This window comes from Larimichthys crocea, chromosome XVII, assembly GCF_000972845.2.
Source record: "Larimichthys crocea isolate SSNF chromosome XVII, L_crocea_2.0, whole genome shotgun sequence".
NCBI lineage: Eukaryota > Metazoa > Chordata > Actinopteri > Sciaenidae > Larimichthys > Larimichthys crocea.
In genome coordinates this window covers 8,515,443-8,538,338 of record NC_040027.1, presented here as the reverse complement: position 1 = coordinate 8,538,338, position 22,896 = coordinate 8,515,443, and the positions used below count along the sequence as shown (strand labels likewise).

Genomic DNA, 22,896 nt, shown 5'->3' with positions numbered 1-22,896 from the left:
TTCCTACCAGATCAGGGGCGTCCCTCTCTACCTTCAAACCTCCTGAAGACCTCCAGCTCTTCAGAGAGGACCTCCTCTACAACACTACCAACAAATGGACATGATACATCTACCCTTTTAAGAACTGTCACAGCACTTACTGCTGCACTAACACTTTCTTATCTTCTCTCACTCTCATTCTTGCTCTGATGGAAAGTACAATGACTCAAACACTGTTGTGGAGAAATTGCTGAAGTCAAAGGTCAATGGTGAAGTGAGGAGTTCAGAAAGTGTTCAGGAGCCTCTGATGTCTTATGCTGTATTATTTATTGACGCTTGGCCAAGGAGAATTAGAGACACTCTCAAAGTTCATCAGAAGTGCCTGAGTTGGTCTCACATTCTGGATCGACTTTAAACCCCAAGATAACAGCACAAATACTACACGCCCAGAATGAGTCACAGAGAATGTCTTTACCCATGGAGGTGTTATTGTCAGCATGTTCTAGTCTGGAGACACAGACTGTTATGTCTATGAAGGCAGCAACAGGTCTCTGTGACCCTGGACACCACAATGTTGAGATAGACTGGCACCTACTGTTCCCAACCAAAGCCAAACAACTAATACTGCAGAGGACCTCAAGGCCCACACGGGACCTTGTGTGACCTAAGGATAGAAAATTCCAGAACAAACACTACTTCAGAATGTAATACAGTTCACTAAAATGAAATGTAATGTAATAGAGCCCCTAACATAACAATTTTGAGCTAAAATAACTTAATACAATTACATAGAACCTGCTGACCACCACACGATGAAAGAAGTGTGGAAGAACTGTAACGTAACGGGTTAACTTGGGTAAAACACAGATTGCAAAATATTTTAAAAAACAAACACATTTGGCAATTCTTTACAAGACCTCAAATATTTTGTTCCAGCTTGCAGCTTGAATTAGAACTGTGTCGTACATGACGTCACAAAGCCTCAAATAAAGATCAGTTGTTGACATACTGACTTACAGTTTGGATCAGGCACATCTGCTCATACTGAAAGTGCTTAAAAACTAATCTGACAAACATGAACATTAAGGTTACTCATCTAATATAACCATTGAGCAACATCCACTCTCAGAGACACATACTGTCCATCATGATCCCTATATGTGACCTGCTGGATCTTTTGGTCTTTCTGGTCTTTTTCCATCAATTTAACACTTCATTCAGATTGATGTTGGCCGTGTCTCCATGATTCTGTGTCTTGCATAAGTGTACCTCCTCACCTCAGAAGTTGCAACACAGCGGCTGCACAAGAAATATTGATTTTTTTTTTTTTTTAGCTGGTGGATTTCATGGACTGCTTGTTTTGTAAATGGCAAAGGTCGCATGTTTCACTAACACTGCTGCGACTGCAGACACAGCAAAAAATCAAATCTTGTTCTTACGTAAAGTAAAAGTTCACTCTGTTTTATGGTCACCGCCTCCAGGTGAGTAAACTGTACATGTTTTTACATGTTTACCAAACTCACTGAAACGGTCAAAGTCTTGGTTAGGGAATGGGACAGATTGTGGTCAAATATTTAAAGAAGTCGTGGGTGAAATGAGACCACTCAGACCTCTACACCTTTACTTTTGACTACATGTTGATGACATGTTGAACTGCTATGTTTCTACAGTAAACTGTAGATGAGGCATTTAATTTCATGTAGTAGTTTGCCCTTCAGGCTTGACCCGGGAGGGTGAGTGGAGGGGGTTACAATCCAGAACTACACCAGTAGATGCCACTAAATTCTGCCTAAAGGACCTTCTTCATGCTACTGCAACCTTCAGAAAGGATGAAAACAGTAGCCTAGATTTACTCTACGTGGGCGGTGGGTGAAGGGGTTAGTTGGTGTAGACATGAAGTCTATGTGTGTAGCTACTGAGATACCATATGGAGACCACAGAGGGCTGTGATTGGTCAGTTTCCAATAGCAGAAATCTTAAATTTCCACTTCTTAGAACATAAGAGTGCATTGCTGTGCTGAATCGAACAGGACAGTAACGCACCAGTCAGTGGAAAGCCTGAGGTCTGAAGTCCAGATGTGTCGATGCATTTAATGATGACAATGGAGACCTGATAGCGCTTCGGTCAGCTGGTGCAGCAGCTACTTGAATTCAGTATTATGTTTGAATTGACTTGATTATTTCCGATCATTCTTTAACTTTTAGATTATGACTGAGCAAGGCTTCAGAGCCAAGAGTAGATTAAGTGACTTCCAGCCCTGTTGACTGTCCTTATAGATTCCAGAGAAGAGAGCATGGATGCTGGGCTGGTTATCTCCCAACTGATAAGCTCCACTGTGCAAGTCTGTAACAGTAGCTGATTGGTTTAACTGATAGATCAATATATATATGTGCAGTATTTCTAGATATGGCTATGCATTTTCAGTAGGGGGTCAATGGTTATGTTTACCTGAAGGGGAGTGATTCTGTGAGTGAGTGCAGGAGAGAGAGGTAGAGTGGATGGGCTCACAGTAAGGATATAAAAGGTCACCCAATCCTTGTCTGGCATCTGTTCCACCAGCAAGAGTCATCCCGGGCGTTTCACCATGAAGCACTACATGCTGTTGTCTCTCCTGTTGGCGTTGGGATGCGTGCACGTTCACGGTGCGCCAGTGGAGCTGGACGACATGGAGCAGTTGTCGTGTGAAGACGGTTTCGCGAAAGGCTCCGCAAATGAGGCTCTCACCAAAATCAACCAGGACCGAAAGGACGGATACATCTTCAGCCTGCACCGCCTGTCCAGCGCCCACATGGCAAAACATGTGAGTCACGCAAAAACAAGCTTACAGTGCATTCAATTAATAAATCTGCCAATTATTTATCAATTATTTTTGAGATATTGAAGTTGTAGGAATCTAAAACGTTCATTCTTAAAGTGCATGAGAAACATTGTAGACTAAAGCCAGTCATCGATTTATTCATTTCTAAGAGGGGGGATGGCCCAAACTACCCCTAACCCTAAAGTCTAAGGTATTTATATTATATAATCTAGATAATATTATAGACTTAAGACCAAACTGACTGGAGGGTGGGACTGAGAGAAAAAAAGGTGCAGTTACAAGTCCGTTTGCTACTCCACTATCATGGATTTAATAATCCATAATCAATACACAGGAATAGGTCCCAAGGCAGAACTGGTGCAGAACAATGGTTTGGTAAGTTTACAGATTACCAGACAGGTTCAAACAATAAAACAAATCCATGAAGAAGCAGGCTAAATCCATAAAGTCCATAAAACAGTCAAGGTCCAAGAAAACAGACTTGGAAACTAAACGTGAGGAATGGCTGGAACGCTTGAACAAAGACAAACTGACTCTGAAGAAACATTTAAAGGTTAGAAATTCATAATAAGCCAATAATGAGTTTAATTAAGACCGTTTAGCCAAACATGTTATAACAGTGACAGCTATCAAGGATCATGGAAACAGTTAGTGCTTCACTGATCATCAGTCTTTCGGACCGGTTGAAATAAATCAAAGATTGTGTTGTGAGTGTTTTTATTAGGATGTTGGGATGGCTGTAATTATTGCTTGATAATTTCATGTGTGTCCATTTGGCATCACAGGTAGGAACCGGCTTTGTTTTCTACTTGACCCTGGACGTTGTCGAGACCAACTGCAGCGTTATCAGCAAGAAGGACTGGAAGACCTGCAAGGCTCGTGAAGTCAGCGACACACCGGTTAGATTTCTTATGTTTCTTCACTTTTACTTCGCCTTCATCGCTTCAACTTAAATCTATTTTCTATTAAATATATTCTATTGCATGCCCTTATCATTGTACTGTTTTTCTCAGGTATATGGACAGTGCAAAGCAGCCATCTTTATGGATCGTACCAAAAGAGTGGTGCGTCTCTACAAATACGACTGTACCATCAGACCAGGTAAAATGGAAATGGATATTCTGCCAATGTGGTGAAACAGTAAATCATCTTTTAAGATCAGTTGGACTTTAGATGTTTGGAAATAGTTGTAAAATATGACAGATTTCTCGTCTTGATTAAGATTAAAATACAACGTTTTGTGCATTGTACAACATTCCTGTTATGTGCACATACAAAACCACTTCTCTCTCTGCTCAGCTCCTGCAGCTAAGATTTCTGCGATCTGTCCGGACTGTCCGAGTCACACTGCCCTGGACAACGCTGAGGTTCAGAAGACTGTGTCTCTCTCGCTGGAGAAGTTCAACAAGGAGAACGGGTTGACCAATCATTTCGCTCTGGTCAAAATCAACCGTGCTACCTCAGGGGTGAGTTTTCTGCATACTGTATCCTCTCAGAGAATGCAGAGAATACGCCATAGGTTCCCCTCTAGTGGACACATAGTGTAGCTCAAAGACCAAGAAAGTCCATGTATGGAGGTGATTGGAGCAGATGGCTGTGCAAACAACCACAGGTCTTTCCCCCTGGAGAGCTGTGTTTGTGTCCTGTGTGAAACCAAAAGTCAACATAGACTTCTTTTTAGCTTATGTTACATATGTAACATAAGTACATGACTTATTTCCCTTTCTAAACCTATAAACAAGTCATTTTTGTGTCTAAACCAACCAAACCTTGATTATTTTAACCATAGAGAGTCTGAAACAAAGACGTTGACGTCACTAACAGGTTTCTGAAGAGCAGTTGTGAAGCTCAGTGTGGTGGCCCTGGCCGCCGTCCTGCCTCTAATCCAAAAATGGACAAAGATGTTCTTAATTAATCTTAACCCTGCATAACTTTAAGCCTTAATATAATGTGAACAGGTGAGTTGTATATAAATTCACCCTCAGTACAGTTGTCATGAACGGGGAAATTAGCTACAGAGACCAAAACTGTTTTTTGTACCAGGCTGTAAACATGTTTATTTCTGCTGTGAAGTTGGACATTTGGACATGGGGACTTATGGAGACCTCTGTACTCAGCCTCGAGTGGCCAGTTGAGGAACTGCAGTTTTTGGCACTTCCACATTGGCTTCACTTCACAGTCACAGAGGTTGCAGCTTGGTTTAAACTCATAAAATGTGAAAAATTCCTCAGCAAGCTTAATTTTGAAAGACTAACTGGATGTTGCGTACTAATAACTGCTTACTACCAAGCAAAACTGATGCTAGAGGGGTACCTAGTGTGACGGGTGACTGACCAAGTTGCCGTTTTGGGAGCGAGAACATGTTCACAACTCCTGCTCTTAATTATCTTTTAATAATCTTTATCCATGTAATAACGTGAGTCCTGACTCCTGACCAAATATCCCATATTGTTATGACTATTCCTTTATTAAATGTTTTCTTTCTTTGTGTGTGTTTGTGTACAGATGGCCACGTCCATGTATTACAATGTAGAGTACACCATCCAGGAGACCACCTGCACCAAGAGCGCAGAAGCTGTGGCATCTGACAAGTGCCCAGTCATGGACTGCGAGTTCGCTGTGAGTCGTGACAAACTGTTGTTTCACAGTATCTTTTTATCGTGGTCGATTGGATTGTTTATCTGAGTTTGTAGGATTTGTTTTGTATGTTGAAAAGAGATTTCAAGTTAATCAGTGCCGTGGTCATTTGCCTCGCGCTCCCAAAGAACATCTTGAGAGAGATATTAAAATTAAAGGCCAGTTTTTATTTTAGCGCCCATCCATCCTCCTGTTTCTGCTCGTAGCTCAGGACCAGCATGTTTTTTTGGGTTCATATCAGTGAGCAACTTTATTATAGCAAAGGATAAACTATAAACTCTAACAAAGCCACAGTCCTAACTCCTTCCTCCTCTCCTCTCTTAATTCAGCACAAGGGCTTCTGTGTGGGATCCCTCTACAACTCTCCCGGTGGTGATGAGCAGACTATCAATGTAGAGTGTGAGATCTATGAGCCCGAGGTAAGACTCACTAAGCCATAATAAGATAAAAATCAATGACTGATTTACTTATTTAATTTTATATTATTTTATTTCATTTTATTCTGTTAAAAACACATGAATTATTCTTTGTTTTCCCATATTTCACAACTTCCCGGTGTTTTATTTGACGTTTTGATATTCCATATTCACTAAATGTTTGGTTTTATGTACCAAAATTACAGTTTTACATCTCCTGTCTCTGGACCTCGAGCAAGAAAAGATTGTTTTGTGTTGTATTTTAGTATTAATGTCTGTTAGCCTGTCTTCTGATTGGCTGATTGGTTTTCTGAGTGACGCAGGCCAACACAGGTAACAGATTGTAGCTTACTGTGATTGTAAAGTTGTCACATCACAACCTTACGGAAGCCTTTACGGCTCATTTAAAGGCACATTTTCTGAATATGAGCTATTTCTCTACAAGTTTAGCACTTATAATAAAATATATACATTAAGAGACTTTTAAATACAGAAGTCCAAACTTAGGAAAAAGTTGTATTAATGCGGAATTCTCCTTCACAACTTGCTTTAAAAGACTTGACAAAAACTCGACCCAGTTGACATTGTTACAGTTTAGAGTCATGGTGCATTAATGAATGAATGTGAGTGACTTTATCTTGTGTGATTTACAGGCTGCTGAGAGGGAGAAGAAACTGCACCTGCTGGGCGGAGAGACTGACCACGAACACAAGAACAAACCCGACCACGACCAGAGCCACGACCAAGCACACGGTGCCGACCAGACACACTCACACGATCACGAACACGACCACACCAAGAGCCACGCTCATCACGACAAAACCGCCCAGCACGCTGACAACAGCGAGCACCACCACACACACGACCACGACGCTGGCAGCAGCCACAGGCACGCTCACGACCACTCCCACGACCACGGGCATGGCCACGATCACGTGCACGCTCATCACGCCAAAGCTCACAACCACACCGGCGACTCTCCCAACCAGCACCACGACTACAAGCATGGCGATGACGTGCACACCCATGACCACGACCACGAGCTGGCTCTGGACCATGACCACAAGCATGCTCACCTGCACGAGCACGAGCACCACCATCATCACCATGACCATGACCACGAGAAGGAAACCCACGACCACCCAGAGGGTGAAGTGAAGACACTGCCCTCCGTGGACCAGCCCGTGACCCTGCCTATCTTCCCTGATGTCCCTGAAGTAGGAGTCGTCCTGCCAGCCAAGCCCGACCCCCAGATTCCTGGACAGATGGAGCCCATCATCCGGCCCTTCCCCACCTCAGTCTCAGCCCAGTGCCCTCCTCCAGCAGCAGCCACCACCTTTGTGGAGAAACTCTTCTCGGAGGACCCCTTGTTCAAGCCAACTGCTTAAGGTTCACAAAACTCTCACAAAAACACAGACTGAAGGGTAGTGAAGAGAAAACATATAACATATCTGCTCCAGACACATTGATAGACAATAAAAGATACACATTGACTGCTTGCCTGGAGTCATTCATTGGCAAAATGGTGGTTTATTTCCAGCACAGAACCTGTTAGCTTTCTTGTCTTGCCTTCACTTCAACCCACAATTCTCTGTTGGTGGGAAATTGGTCAAAAATAATAAAATAATAAAAGCACTACACTGGTCATTTCCTTTTTACAATCCTCAGAGATAACAAAACTGTAAACACTGACCCCAATATACCATGTGACTCACCAAACTGAGTCACTGCACAAAGAAGCCAGCAAACATGAAAGTTTTCTCTGTTTATATGTTATTTGTGCTTGGCTGTACAGAATAATAAATGATGCCACAAACAATAATCCAGTGTCTTTCGTATTTCGTGTTTGTCACTGATCCATCAAAAAAAAAAGAAAAAAGCAACAATCTTTAAATAAAATGATCTTTAAAAAGATTGTGGTTACGTGACAGACGGCAGATTTTATTTTTTCTAAACATGACATCACCATTAGAGAAGTGGCTGTGTGACAGTAACTGAAGTACACCAACATAAAATGCATAAAAATATCTATGTGAACATGCTTTTTCCTGGTAGGATCCACGTACGACCCAGTTATGCTGATCTAGAGTACATAATGTAAATAATGTATTTAAAGCAGATAATAATCTGTGTACAATTGCTACAAACTCAACATGCAGAACAAGAAAAAGCACTTAGACTGGACCTGGACCTGCTTCAGAATTCAGATTCAGATTCTTTGAGAGTAAGCATAACATTACCGCCTGCTTAATATTGTGTAAGTCCTAAGCCCTGACTTGTCAAGGCATGGACTCCCCGAGACCTCTAAAGGTGTGCTGTGAGATCTGGCATCAAGATGTTAGCAGCAGATCCTTTAAGTCCTGGAAGTTGCGAAGTGGGACCTCCGTGGATACGACCTGTTTGTCCAGCACATCCCACAGATGCTCGATTGGATCGAGATCTGGGACGCTTTGAGACTTTGGAGGCCAAATCAACACCTTGAACTCATTGCTGTGTTCCTCAAACCATTCCTGAACCACGTTTGCTTTGTGGCAGGGAGCATTATCCTGCTGCAAAAAGGCCACTGCCATGAGGGAACACTGTCTGGTCTGCAACAGTGTCAAGTAACCACATGAATGGCAGGACTAGAACACTAGAACATCGCCTTCTTGCCATAATGCAGCCGGTTAAGTGACGCACACGCACCCCGCCATCCATGTGATGTGATTCATCAGACCAGGTCACCTTCTGTGGTCTAATTCTGATGTCAGTGTCCATTGTTTGGTGCTTTTGGCAGTGGACATGGGCCAGCTCAGGCACCCTGACCGATCTGTGGCTACATAGCCCCATAAGCAAGAACCAGCATTAACTTTTTCAGCAGTAGCTACAATAGTTTGTCTGTTGGATGTGACCACAAAGGGCAACCTTCGCTCTCCACATGCACCAATGAGCCTTGGCCACCCATGATCTGTTGCTGATAACCCCACAAGAGCTACAGGTTGTCTGGCCATCAAAATTTGTTAAAGGTGGAGCCAGTGGTGCCGTCTGGGTTTTTGAAGTAGTTTATCGAACCTGACGTCAGAGGCAGAAACAGATTTACACAGCTTTGCACAGTCAGCAAACAGCTCCTATCTGTGTCCTCTGACCCGTAAACACAACCCACACAACCCACACAACTGCAGTTCCAGTAATTCCGATAAGTTGCAAAAGTGCAAACAACATTTGATTTAAATTTTATCGTTGGAATTTCTTACAGTGTTTCCAACAATGGCAGTGCCACATTAAAGGAATTAGGTTACGTGTACTGTATCGAATAAACTTTTCTTAAATCAAGTTAATTCCCCCTGTTCCCCAGAGCACTTTAACCCATCAGTCAGTCTGAGCCAACAATTGGCCAACAGAGCAGCAGATAACAGCTGTTTGCTTGGAAAGTCCAACACCAGTCTGTCCAAACCTCGTCTGTAAAAACTAGGATTACACATCTTGCAAAGGAAGATTTACAGACCAGACCTGAGTGAATGTTAAATTATCAGAATATTCTGAAGGCTTACTACATTTATTTGACCCAATCTGTGTATGTGTGATAATGAGTGTGTACCTGCTGGTTCTGTGTCTGGCTTTGCTGCAGCAGGAGGGCAGAGCCGGGCCCGACCCTCCAGGCTGCGATAGCCCTGATGTGGTGAAGGTGGCGGAAGAGGCGCTGGGGCAGATCAACCAGGACCGGACAAATGGATACATCCTGAGTCTCAACAGAGTGTACGACGTCTCTGTCACTGAAAAGGTGAGAGCACACACACACACACACACACACACAGAAACATCTTTATCTTGAAAGATGCAGCAGTATTTGCAGAAATACAGTGAAAACAGTGGGTGGAAGCGCTTTGCAAAGCCTGGAAGAAAAATAAGAATAATACTAACTGTGTATGTACTGTATGTGTGTGTGTGTGTGTGTGTGCGTGTGTGTGTGTGTGTGTGTGTGTGCAGGAGACAGGTGGGTTACTCTACGAACTGGCCATTGATGTCATGGAGACCAAATGCCACATCATCAGCAGGAAAAACTGGAAACAATGTGAAATCAGAAGTATCGGTGACGTGCCAGTAAGTACTACACGGCTGTGTATCTTCAACGCATCTGAGTACTATTTAAGAGATTTGTTTGTTTGGTTGACCCATTAGACCCGATCAGAGCTGTTCTTAAGGACAGTACAATTACATGAGAAAGAAAAAAACAAAACAGTTTATACCTGGAAAAGTCACAGTGACCCGGTCAATCCTATTATGTGATAACCTCTGACCCACCCAACGCAATGATGTATATTTCATATATTTCTAGTTCCAGTTAATAATGCCTAAACTTTCTACAAAACACAGATTTTTTTGTTAATAATGCCTAAACTTTCTACAAAACACAGATTTTTTTTCCATGTTTTGATTCACAGGAATGATTTAAAGTATTTTAAAGCCCTCTGGGGTCTAGAGGGTTCAATGTGCATTCTTCGATACCGACGTTTGTGTATTTGTGTCCTGCAGGTGTATGGAGAGTGTAAGGTATCAGTCAGTGCCAACCCTGAAGCCAAACTGCAAAACTACCTCTGCAAAATTCGTCAAGGTAGATCGATCATTTGATAATATGAAAACACATATTTTAATCCTTTCGTCCACGATTTGACTAAGTGAAGGAGAGCACACCTGAATAAGGCAAACGGCATGCTGATAGCTGAGAGGGTTCATGCTGCAGGACACTGCAGGAAGTGTCTGGGTTAAATCCTCCACTGACCTTTGACTCTGTTCATTCTTGTGTTTAGTTCCTGCTGATGCGGTGTTGAACGTGTGTCCTGACTGTCCAACACCTGATAACTTGGATGAGCCCATCGTCAAGGAGACAGCCAATCTCTCCCTGCAGAGGTTTAATAAAGAGAGCAACCACGTCAACTACTTTGCTCTGGGGAACATTACAAGATCATGTTCACAGGTTAAGAAACAAAAATCACAGAGTAAAGACTAAAGAATATTTGGCTACACCTTCATTGTTCTGTACTCTCCGAATGTGTCTCATACATGTGCAGCACTTCTGTCAGATCAGTACATGTTAGTATACTTAACACACATGCATGTAAGTGTGTATGCCGTATGTCTTTATGTGCTTCATCAGTGGGTTGTTGGTCCATCCTACTTTGTGGAGTTCACCATTGTGGAGACGGTGTGTTCAAAGAGAACAGACCCCAGTCAACTGAACAACTGCCAACCTATGGACTGTCAGTTTGCTGTAAGTCACACACATGCACTCAGCTTTAGACTGTGGATAGACCTACTATTAAAACATTCAAATATCTGAGTATAGAGTCCTCGATAGTTAATTTATCCTGTTGAAACTTACCTGTGGTGGTTATCGTATGTGCACGCCACTGTATAATACATGGACGTAGTCTTCATAACGTCACCGACAGGTTTCTGAAGAGCTTCTGTGAAGCTCCTGCCAGCTCCCAGCTAATCCAAAAATAGGCAAAGAGGTGGAGGTGAGGCGAGGTTACTCAAACAACCCACCAGCAATGGTTTCCACCTGTCAAATAAAGCATCATGAATTATGTACAAATTCACCCTCAGTACAGCTGTCATGAATTGGAAACTGTACAGCCCACAGAGGTTGCTGCTTGCACCACCTTAGTCCTGCCCAAACTCTGCTCCGTAGCTCAGTCTTGTAACCTCAACTATATTCTTGACTTCTTCTTTCAGCATAAAGGCCTGTGTTTAGGCACACACATGGCTCATGACGACGAAATAACACTCCCTGACGTCCCATTCCAGAAGACTGTAGACGTGAAGTGTGAGATCTACGAACCTCCGGTACATGCTTCAACTGCAGCGACGCACACAGGAGTTGTTCATCCACTGCTGCCTCCATCTGCCTAATATGTTCTTATTCACTTGCTTCTACCATGAGTAGGTAGGCTGCATAGTTCATTTGTTTGCACGGGGTGTTTAATTTAAAAAAAATTATTCTCTATGCTATGTCTGCATCTGAGAACAGCCACATATTGTTTATCTGTGCTTCTGGTGGGATCATGGTCTTTGACTAAAATTGCCGGCTGCAGCTGTGCCGGGTGGGATTTAGGGGTAGCTGATCAAGGCAGCAATGGATCAGCAACTCCCAAGGTAAAACTATTGTTTTTGTCAAAGGAGTCCGGTGACTTTGAAGACAGTAAAAGTCACGCTCTCTCTTCCTCTTCTCTGTTCCCCTTTAGGCTGCCTCTGCGGAGAAACTCACCCACGAGCAGGCAGAGAGCGGGCACACCGAACATCAGCACGACAACCACACACACCTCCATCCTCATGAACACACACACTCAGTCACACCCAGCTCAAACCTCACCGTCTCCAAGCCACAGGCCACGCTCGGGATTGTGGTGAATCAGCCTGCTGAACCCAAACCTGCCCCTGCAGCCAGCTCCTGCCCCGGCCCATCCAGACATAATCTGTATTTGGGGGATTTCAAGCTCTGATTAACTGGGCCAGGACGGTTCATCTTTGATCAGTTGCATGTTGTAAGAAAGACAAGAAACTGCAACCTACAAGTACAACATGGAAGGAGAGTAAAAAAAATCTTTAAACAATCCAATTCATAAATAATAATCCGATTGTTTGATTGTAACATTTACATAATAGGAAGTTGTATCATTGTTTCACGAGGCATAGAAATTTATCTGAATGAGTTTTTGAGTTTTTTCCACCTTAAATATGAAGTGAATGCTTTTTTGAATTCATCAATAAAACTTACACTGCACATGAGCCAGAAGTGACCATATTTGGACGAGCGGACGAGGCAAACCTTGGCCAGTTAAAACCACATTATCACATTATATTTGTATTTCATTATATTTGCTTTGACTTTGGACTTTGTGTTGGACTCGTAGAATGTTGTAGGGAAGTGGAGAGTGACGGCACTCCTGGCTGCAGAAGTGAGTCTCCATAAGTCCCCATGTCCAAATGTCCAACTTCACAGCAGAAATAAACATGTTTACAGCCTGGTACAAAAAACAGTTTTGGTCTCTGTAGCTAATTTCCCCGTTCATGACAACTGTACTGAGGGTGAATTTATATACAACTCACCTGTTCACATTATATTAAGGCTTAAAGTTATGCAGGATTAAGAGCGTGGACGCTTTGATTGACAGGTGGGTGTGGCTTATTAGAGCACCCAATAGCGATTCAGAAACCTGTGGGTGACGTCACTCACGCTCTAAAGCATGTATGTATATGTATGTATTTTCACCATGTTTCACTGATTGTTGCCTGTCATCCTTTCACCACCTGCTTTAACATGAATGCTGATCAAACTATTTTCTTTGACACGTTCACCTGTATATTCAACTTACAAACATTAAATAATGATATGATCAGCAGATAAAGTATTAAAATAAAAAGTCTTCATCTACAGACCTGATAAGTATGTGGAAAATATCTTCCAGCAATCAGAAATATCAAATTAGGAATTACGCACGCCGTGCGTAATTCCTCATTGACTGAAGCTGCTCTGAGTCGTGTGGTCTGCATCTGTCCTTCATCCCCGGATTAGCTCGCCGTGATCGTATAGTGGTTAGTACTCTGCGTTGTGGCCGCAGCAACCCCGGTTCGAATCCGGGTCACGGCAGTCTTTTGAGGCGCACTCAGAAAATGAACTATTTGCAGATATCACACAACATAATAAACTGCTGACAAATTATCTCAATAACACAACAAAATAACAAAGAAACTGCTCCAATAGGAAAATATTATACATGTGTTTTATTTAACAGCACATGAACATTGAAATATTTATATTAATAAAGGCTAATTAATAATGTAATGTGTTGCCAATGCACATGGTAAATTTAAATACTTCTAATAAAGCATAAGCTGAGTTTCAGTTTGACTGTTTTATACAGTTAAATCATCAAAAAGAGCACAAGTCATATTTAATAAAACAAAAATGGAATGAGATAATAAAATAGTGTATATAGACACAAAGAGTTATCACTATATACACATGTCATTAATATGTATAAATATATTATTTAATATTTAAAATGTACTATATACTGAATAAAAGAAAGATGGGAGAATTGTGTGTAATGTGGTATTAATAAATATGTGAATACATATAAACATACCATATAAATATAATGTCCTACATTATATAAGCATAAATTATCATGAAAACTGATCAACAATCACAACTTTACTGTACAGCTTTTCTAACTTTGCTGATGAGTACGAAATTCTATTTTAGCCTCAGAATTTCGTCGAGTATTCTGTGGGAAAAAAACTTCTGGACGTGTGTTTGAAAGTTTGTATTTATGGCACAGCTGACATTCAGAAGCCGCTTTAATCAAAGGTCGACCCACACGGGCCTTAGTGGCATGAAACGTAGTGTAATCCACTTGACATGAACGCAGGCGTTCCAACTTTCCATCTACATACACACTTCAGGGTTCATGAAATGTGGAAAAATAAAACAATCCACGACCTCCGGATCAGCAAACATCAGCAAACATCTGCTGCAGATGTCAACAAACTTCAACAAACAATCTTTTTTTGGCTTAAAGATACAGTAACTCAAACAGAGGGGACTTGGTTGGTCTTTGCTTTTGAGACATTAAAGGAAACATAATTTTTTTAAAACAAACAAATGAGTCGAAGGAGTCACAGGTCATAGGAAATGGAAACAAGAGAAAAATCCCAGAGGCATGTTGAGTCCTCATGGCTGGCACAGAGTGCCTTAAAATCCATATAGTGTCCGGTTTTCCACTTGTCATCCCCCAGTGAATACACAACAAAAGAAAACTGAATTCTGTGTGCAGACCAAGTAGTAACCTCCTCGGCTGTGAAGTGAAGCCAATGCAAAGGTACCAAGAACTGCAGTTCCTCTAATCTCCACTTGAGGCTGGCTCCAGAAGTGAGTCAGTCTCCATAAGTCCCCATGTTACAGCAGAAATAAACATGTTTACAGCCTGGTACAAAAAACAGTTTTGGTCTCTGTAGCTAATTTCCCCGTTCATGACAACTGTACTGAGGGTGAATTTATATACAACTCACCTGTTCACATTATATTAAGGCTTAAAGTTATGCAGGATTAAGAGCGTGGACGCTTTGATTGACAGGTTGGTGCCCACCCAAAGGCAGGACTCTGAGCTTCACATCGGCTCCTGTGGGTGACCTCATAGAGATGATGTCCATGTTTTATGTCCTGTCTTTGGTGCAGACATATCTCATCAGGACTTTTATTCTTGGCCATTATATCAAACTGAAAAATAATCAAACCTCTTGCACTTGATAGGTTCACTGCAGTACATTACGCACCCCCCCTCCCTCCAACAGAAGAGTGTTTGCTGTGATTTGTGGAGACAGTTTCATAAGCTTGTTAAGGCCGAAGCACACAGACTGTGAAACAGTTGAGATGAAGAACAAAACCTACTGGACCTGAGACTCCAGAGGGAAACTGGCTGAATACAAATGGATTTTTTTGAATGAATGCAACCGATATGGAAGCACTTTGAACTTTTCTAAGATGCAAATGAATATTTTGTTTTGTTTTGTTTTGAGGCGAGCAGTTAAAGAGATACACTTTATGTCATGAGTCCTGCTTAAATATGTTTTCTAGACGTGATGAGCAAAGACAACTACAAGATGTGATTGTGCAACTCATTTACATTGACATTTTATGTCCTGCACTTCATACGTATTCCACAAGGTGTCACCCTCACTTCTGTTTTTACTTCATATGTTTGCTCATCAGTCTACAAAGAGACAAACATACTGATGTATGAACATGTTTTAATTTAAAAACCCATTTCAGTTATCACACCATGTGAAATAAAAAATGTGATCATGTTTACCTCTCTGTAATTTTTCATGATTTCAGCTGCTCCTCAGTTCCTTTATCGTATCTTACCTTTCATAACACGGCAAACGTTTTAAATAGGTGACAAGTCTGAGCTGCAGACAGGCCACTGTAGCACCTGGACTCTGTGACTATAAAACACAGATTCAGCTCTGACTAACAAGGTAACAAACCAGATTAACAAGGTCTTGTCTTGGTGACCGGTGAACAATTGCTCATGATTTACTTTCACGGTTGCTGGCAGTGCTGTGTTGCTCTCTCTGGTGACATTGCCCCACCTGCTGTTGTTGAATTGAGTCACTGCCGCTCTTTATTTTTACCTGAATAACAGGCGATTCAGCAAAGGTGAAAAGCGTAAATAGAAACAAAATGTGATCAAAACCACATATTTAATTAAAAAATAGCACAACGACAAATGATCAAATGTTGAAACTGAGAACTGAGATTGTTTTTGGATGCTGAATGCTAAAAGAAAGCATCTCACACTTCATGGGGTTCACTGTCAGCAGGTTAGTAACATGATGTCACGCTGAAATGTTACTCTCAGTGTATTAAAGCAGTTCTCAGGTCTGTATTCACCTGCTCATCATGATGAAGCTCATCCTAACTCTGACTCTCATCTGGGCTCTCTCCAGCACAGGTAAAAATGCTTCAGACGTTTGAAATGTGACCATTATTTATTGACTATTTTCCCACATTTTACAGTGTCAAACCTGCACAGGTGTGCAGACGAAGTGTGTGACAGCTTCCATTCAAGGTAGCTGTTCCTTTGAGTCATCTTGTGCTCTTCATTTGTACTGCACTCTTGAGTTTTGTGCTAACAAACTGCACTTCTGCAGCCACTTCATCTTCAAGGCGTGTGCATCGTCCTCCCTGTGTCCGGCCTTCTGTTCAGTGCTGCGACACAGATAACTGCCACGCAGCAACTCTACCTTGTAAGTACACATGGCTAAGAAGACATCAACACTTTAATGTTCTCTTCCTCTAATAAATGATCACTCCCTCTTCTGTTTCAGTCCCTGGAGTGCAGACTGATAACAGCCTACAGTGTTTCACTTGTACCACCCGTGAACTTCATTACAATGTAAAGGAGTGGAGGACTGCTCGGTTCAAGCGCATGGTGAGTCTTTATGGCATTTGATTTTTCATCTGCAGTGACGAGTGGGTCCACCACTTCTCCAGTTTCCGGTTGTGCATCTGCAAATTTGTGCACAGCTGCTGCCAGCCTTGGTATCCTACCTTTCATGCAAAGTGTTGGTAACGTCATAAGTGGACCGATCTGTTGTGGGTCCAGTTTTTGTAATGCTCCTACAACTGCCACAACAAGAACTGCCCTCCCCGGCTGCTGCAACAACTGTAACTGACACCCCAACAACAAGCGGCACCTCCTGTATCAGACTGGATGTGATGCATCTGCTGTTCGGCCTCTTAGTCTTCACCCTCTGCTAGAACCAAATGGAGGATGCACCTTTGAAGCCACCAGAATGACTCTGAAAGGACGTTTTCAAGTCTGGACTTGGTTTACTGCTCACTGCCGTCTTTAGTTGATGGTCAGAGGAGCTAGAAAAGCCACATCTAGGGTGAAATGGGATGGAGTCTGGGTGAAGCTGAGGTGGGACAAGTAGTCAGTTATGTAATAGACACATATGATTCTCACAGCTTTGATTGATTTAGTGCATATTTACTGGGGATCTTCTCTCTCTATCTGTTTGAACTGGACTGAATGTTGTAACATTATTTAGAGATCTATCTACAGGACATGTCAGAACTGGAATTCAGTAGAACTATGTTTTCATGAGTGTAGAATCACCTGGAAGTGAAAAATGTCTGTTTTGTTCCCTTGTAATGAAATATATTTTTAAATATAAAGCATCATTAAATATATATTTTATATATGTTTTTTATATTTTTTCAATATTTTTTTATAATTCTTTTTATAATTTTTAAACACATTTTTAATATTTTTTATATATTTTATTATGTTTTTAAAATTTTTTATTGTATTATATTTTTTATATTTTTTTACACATATATTTTATTTTTTTTTTATTGTATTTATATTAATATATGTTATATATTTTTATATATCTTTAAAATATTTTTATATTTTTTTTAAAATATATTTTTTTTTTATTTTTTGTATATATTTTATTATATTATATTATATATATATATATATGTTATATTTTTTATATATCTTTTAAAATTTTTTATATTTTTATATTTTGTTAATAGTTTTTTTTTTCTAAAAAATATTTTTATATGTTTTATATATTTTATATTTATATTTTTAATTTTATATATTATATATTTTTTAATATGTTATATCTATATATCTCTATTATTATATTTTTTTATATTTTCTGTTTTTTTTTTCCGGCTTGCTCCTTTAACGAAATATCTTTGCGACAGTCGTTACGACACTACTTATCCGCTTTACGACGCCTTTGGAGGCTGATTCAAAATGGAGTAGAGCTCGGACTGGGTCGGAACAAACGGAACCAGAACCAGCTCCAGACTCAGACTCGGTTCTTCAGAACAAGAACCAGCTCCTTCTCCAGCATCGGTCTCGGTCTCGGTTCTTTTGGGTCGTCTCCCCGTGAACCCAGAACTCTCTCGTCATGTCCGAGGACCAGAAGTCCGGTTCTCTTGGGTTCTTCTCCAGCTACGACGACCTGAGCGACAGCGACAGCAGCGAGGACGAGGAGCGGGACGCTCGGAAGAAGAGAGCCGGGTCAGACGCTGCGGGCGGCGGGGAGCAGGCCTCCCAACCCGGGGCCAAGAGAGCCGGAGCTCCGCTACCGAGACCGGCAGAACTGTTCGGCTCCGTGTCCAAACCCGCCTTCCTCTACAACCCGCTCAACAAGGAGATAGACTGGGAGAGCCTGACCGTCAGAGCGCCGGAGGAGGTGAGACAGGTGGACAGACAGGTAGACAGACAGAGTCAGGTAGACATGCAGGTAGACAGCCACAGACAGGTGGACAGACAGACAGGTAGACAGACACAGACAGGTAGACAGACACAGACAGGTAGACAGAGACAGACAGGTAGACAGCCACAGACAGGTAGACACCATTCACCTGTGCTCGTGACAGTGTACCTGAGTTATTCAGCAGATTAACACTGGTAGTAATGTAAAGCTGAGCACAACAACAACAACAACAACAATAATAATAACAATAATAACTTCATTAACTCCTTTAAAAACAGTTCACAGTGATCTGACTGACACGTACATGAGGACTCATAGAGCATTAAAGGCCTTAAAAGCAATTAGAAATAAATAAATAATAATAAGGTAAATAACAGACAACAGGTGAAGTGACTATGAAACAAAAAATAGAGTCACCAAGAGGCTGAGGGAAAACTTTACCTGCCGGACACGCTGGCTGTTCAATTAAACATCGCTGAAATTCTGATTTGCATGTTTATTAATGTTAAAATCAACGATCCATAAAATCATCAGTCAGTTTACTCCAATCGAACGAACAGTCACAGGTGTGTTTGGAGAGGAAGGGGCAGGTACGGAGGCTCGGTCCCCCCAGGTTCTGTGCTCGGTCCTGGGTGGTGGAGTTTGAAGTGTGAGAGGATCCGTTTGATTCTGGAGACTGAACGACTTTATTGCTGAGATTTAAGTCGATTATTACGCCTACACTGGTTTTCTAACTTGATCTCATTTAAAATAGGTTTTATTATTATTATTATTTCTATTTGATGAGGTGATTCATCGAATAGTCTGTGAAAAGTTGCCTTTATTGTCCAGGTAACGGCCTTAAACACAAAACTACAAACACGTAACACGGAGAAAAGCATCAAATCTTCATGTTCTTCGTCTTTCTGTCACTTGTAGCCGGCGAGGGAGTTCAAACCGTGGAAGACAAACGCCGTGCCCCCTCCTGAAAGCTACTCCTCAGAGCCCGAGAAGAAGAAGGGACCTCCGCCGGGCATGGACATGGCCATCAAGTGGTCCAACGTGTACGAGGACAACGGGGAAGACGCGCCACAGCCGTACAGCGGCAACGCCCGGTTCCTACCCTCAGAGGAGCAACCCTCCGACTCAGGTTAGTTACTCTGACATGTCGTATTGCATCCGCGACATATGGTGCACCTGTTTAAAGAGGCTTACACCTGCTCGTATGTCCCGATCCTATTAAGAGTTGATGTGCACGTGAAAATGTGTCAAACAAACCGCATAGACGGGGTTAACTACTAACCGAAGCCTTAAAAATGATCCGGGATAATAAGGTTAACTACTAACCGAAGCCTTAAAAATGATCCGGGATAATAAAGGTTCAAACACGGCTGCATCACTGTTAGGGATGTAACGATACATCGTGACACGATTAAAATCGGTACAAACGCGTGACGACTCGCATCGGTTGACGAATTCTTGGCGAATGCGAGAGAAGTAGGATATGTTGTTTTTCGTCTTTTTTAAAATTAGAAATATGTTACGTTGTGGCTGCAGCGTAAATGATACCATGACACAGACCCTCCAGGAATTCACGATGTTGCAATTTGCAACTTCAACGCAACTTCAGTGAATCCCCGTGAATTCAGGGCAGTGTTGCAATTTTAACCAATCACCGCGATTTTTCCGCAACTTCCGCGCTGTCTGCCCGGGGGATTAAAGTTGGGTCAGGGACGGCCGCACCGTGCGGGAGGATCCCCTCGTGGGACCTCTCCCCCGCCGGGCGCATTTCCTCCGAGGTGGTGCGCCGCGACCGGCTCTGAGTTTACAGCGCCCGGACCTCGCCGTTTCCCGGGGCCGTGGACTCTCATTAAAGGGTTAATGAGCTATCATCTTGTTGTTTTTATTTTCAGTTAGCTCATACTTCAAGCTGAAAGGTAATGGTCAGATCAGCTGCTTGCTGGCAGCCCTAATAAGAACACAAACTGTTTGAGAGTTTCTGTAAAGAGAGATTTTTTTTTCCTACAAATAAAAAGATAATTTTATTTGGTCAGAATTTGTCTGTAGCTCATTTTGATTTAAAAAAAAAAATCGTGAAAAAATCGTATCGTGAACAAAAAATCGTGAATCGAGTCGTGAGTTAAGTGTATCGTTACATCCCTAATCACTGTCCATGTAGGTGGAAATAAAAGTACCAAACGGGCACAACCGCCCTAAAACTTGCTCCCGCTTTGCACCTGCACTGATATAGAAACTATTTTAATGCTGTCGAGTAATTTAAAAACAAACATCTCTCTCCACCCCTATCTCGCAAACTCCCCGCTCCGACCGCCACTGACACCGCTCCCGTGGCGATCAAGATGAGGAATCCGAGAAGGGAGACCTGTCTGCCAAGAAACGTCGAGTGGAGACCTTCCAGCAGAAGGAGAAGAGGAAGAGGGACATGGGACAAGCTACCTCCGACAAGAATTTCGTAGAGGAGGAGAAACGGATCCTCCGGCAAAAGATTGAGTAACAACAAAGAATCTGTTTGTGATTTTAAAACATTTTACGTCAGCACAACGGTCCAAGTAGGTGGTGCGCAGCTTGTAAAACCAGGTACCAGGTTACCTGTGTGTCGACATCATTTGCAATATTATAATATTTGTTTTGCTTTCAAAGGACTGTCGGCACACTTTAAAAATGACAAGTCCTGCTGTTCCAGCTTAGATTTCCTGCGGACTCTTTTCCAAAGTTCAGGTGCTTTCCAAACTGGGTCGGACGTTCAGCTTTCTTTCAAAGGCACGGCGATGAGGGATATCACTCGACACAGCTTTACAACATGTACTGGGGCATTACCAAACAAGTGATCAGACAGGTTTAGTCCCGGCTTGGCATCACCTGTGCTTTAGTTCTAGACGGACGAGGCGAGGTGAGACTTAAGTAAACCTGCCTGATTGCTCTTGTTTGAGTCCCTGCGTCTCTGCGTCATTGCAAAGAAAGCTGCTGAGTAAAATGTCAATAAAAATAAAAATAAAAAACAGTAAATGTGAGTTTAGGCTGTTGTGACGCATTGAACATAAAGTGTGAAGTGTGGTTAGTTTGTGTTAATTTAATAACGTGACGTCCGGCTGTGGTGGCTTCCTCGCTCAGTGTTTTTTGTCTTGTATTATAGGAAATATCTAATCACCACTGAATGATGTTTGTGTTGTGTTTAAAAAAGAAAAGAAAAATTGCTGTAAATCTGTTGAAACAGCATGAAAACAGTTGCTTGTTCTTCCTGCTTCTGGGCACTAGGTGTCGCCCTTAAGCTGCAATAGAAAACACTTCCTTCGTGTTCGTAGTGAAGTCTAAACGTCTAAACGTGGCCCGGATAACAACCAGGGTGAGTGAGAGAGTGTCAGGTTCTGTTCTCCGATCGGGAAGTTTGTCTCATCTCAGTTCTCTTGAGATACTCGATGCATACAGACTGTTTGTTCAGTCTCGTGTACCTTGTATTACATCTGTGTGAAATAAAACTTCTTGCATGTATATCAAAAGATGTTTGTACCGTTTTATGAACCTTTTTTTTTGTTTGTTTGTTTCTGTCAGCAGATCTGCTCACGTTGTACGAGGATGATTTTATAGTTTCAGTGATATACTACTCATTATGAACCACTTAGGCAATAAAAATGTATTTTACTGGAAGGAAGCCGTGTCCTTGTCTGTCATTTTAAATCCAGCTCTTAAAAAGCAGGTGAAACATTCCTGAATTCATTCTTTAAATTTGTTGCGAGCATCGGAGCAAATATAATGATCCTCCTCCTCCTCCTGCGAGCGTTGAGAAAGTTTTCCACTTTGAAACAGCTTAGTGATCAGAGGAATTCCTGGCCTATCTGTCATTTCGGGGTTGACATGAAATAGAGGTAAATATGCTTCTGATAAAATTCCAGCCCTGCAGGTATGTGCCTGGCCTTGTCTGAAATGCGTACCTGGTCCTGCACAGCAGCAGCAGCAGAGTGATTTTTATCAGCCATATTTACGAACAAATAAGTCTCTCTCTCTGCGTACTGACTGCGAGCGACGACCAGCGAGGTCACGTCCATCAGTGTTGAAGAATTACTCATCCCCCTGTCAACGTCGTAGCTGGAAAATTTCCCGGAAGGTGGGTGTTTTGCAGTATTCTTGGAATCGTGTGGAAAAATATTCGGAATTCCAGCGTAGTTTGTGTGTTTTCTTTTCGTGTGTGTTACTCGGTTAGTACTCCTCTCTTTGATATGTTATCTACAGCATGCAGACACTGTAGCCTCTTTGTC

At 42.0% G+C, this 22,896-nt stretch overlaps 3 protein-coding genes and 1 non-coding gene across 4 annotated transcripts; all 4 read left to right on the top strand.

The window, feature by feature from the left end:
* The first annotated feature begins 2,440 nt into the window (after positions 1–2,440).
* On the top strand, positions 2,441–7,673 carry fetub (fetuin B). The gene is made up of 7 exons (XM_010740194.3): positions 2,441–2,780; positions 3,584–3,697; positions 3,812–3,899; positions 4,098–4,264; positions 5,304–5,417; positions 5,765–5,854; positions 6,505–7,673. The coding sequence occupies exons 1-7, from the start codon at positions 2,565–2,567 to the stop codon at positions 7,237–7,239; spliced, it is 1,524 nt and encodes a 507-aa protein (XP_010738496.3). The 5' UTR covers positions 2,441–2,564; the 3' UTR covers positions 7,240–7,673.
* A 1,585-nt stretch (positions 7,674–9,258) lies between these two features.
* Positions 9,259–12,619, top strand: si:ch211-284e20.8 (fetuin-B). Its single transcript, XM_010740193.3, has 7 exons — positions 9,259–9,611; positions 9,818–9,931; positions 10,364–10,442; positions 10,639–10,805; positions 10,986–11,099; positions 11,567–11,677; positions 12,076–12,619. The coding sequence occupies exons 1-7, from the start codon at positions 9,417–9,419 to the stop codon at positions 12,331–12,333; spliced, it is 1,038 nt and encodes a 345-aa protein (XP_010738495.2). The 5' UTR covers positions 9,259–9,416; the 3' UTR covers positions 12,334–12,619.
* Positions 12,620–13,409: 790 nt separating this feature from the next.
* On the top strand, positions 13,410–13,481 carry trnah-gug (transfer RNA histidin (anticodon GUG)). The gene has a single exon. It is a non-coding gene; the product is annotated as a tRNA-His (tRNA).
* Positions 13,482–18,132: 4,651 nt separating this feature from the next.
* cxviih1orf52 (chromosome XVII C1orf52 homolog) lies at positions 18,133–22,288 on the top strand. The gene is made up of 3 exons (XM_010740191.3): positions 18,133–18,619; positions 19,562–19,772; positions 20,983–22,288. The coding sequence occupies exons 1-3, from the start codon at positions 18,332–18,334 to the stop codon at positions 21,135–21,137; spliced, it is 654 nt and encodes a 217-aa protein (XP_010738493.1). The 5' UTR covers positions 18,133–18,331; the 3' UTR covers positions 21,138–22,288.
* Positions 22,289–22,896: the final 608 nt, after the last annotated feature.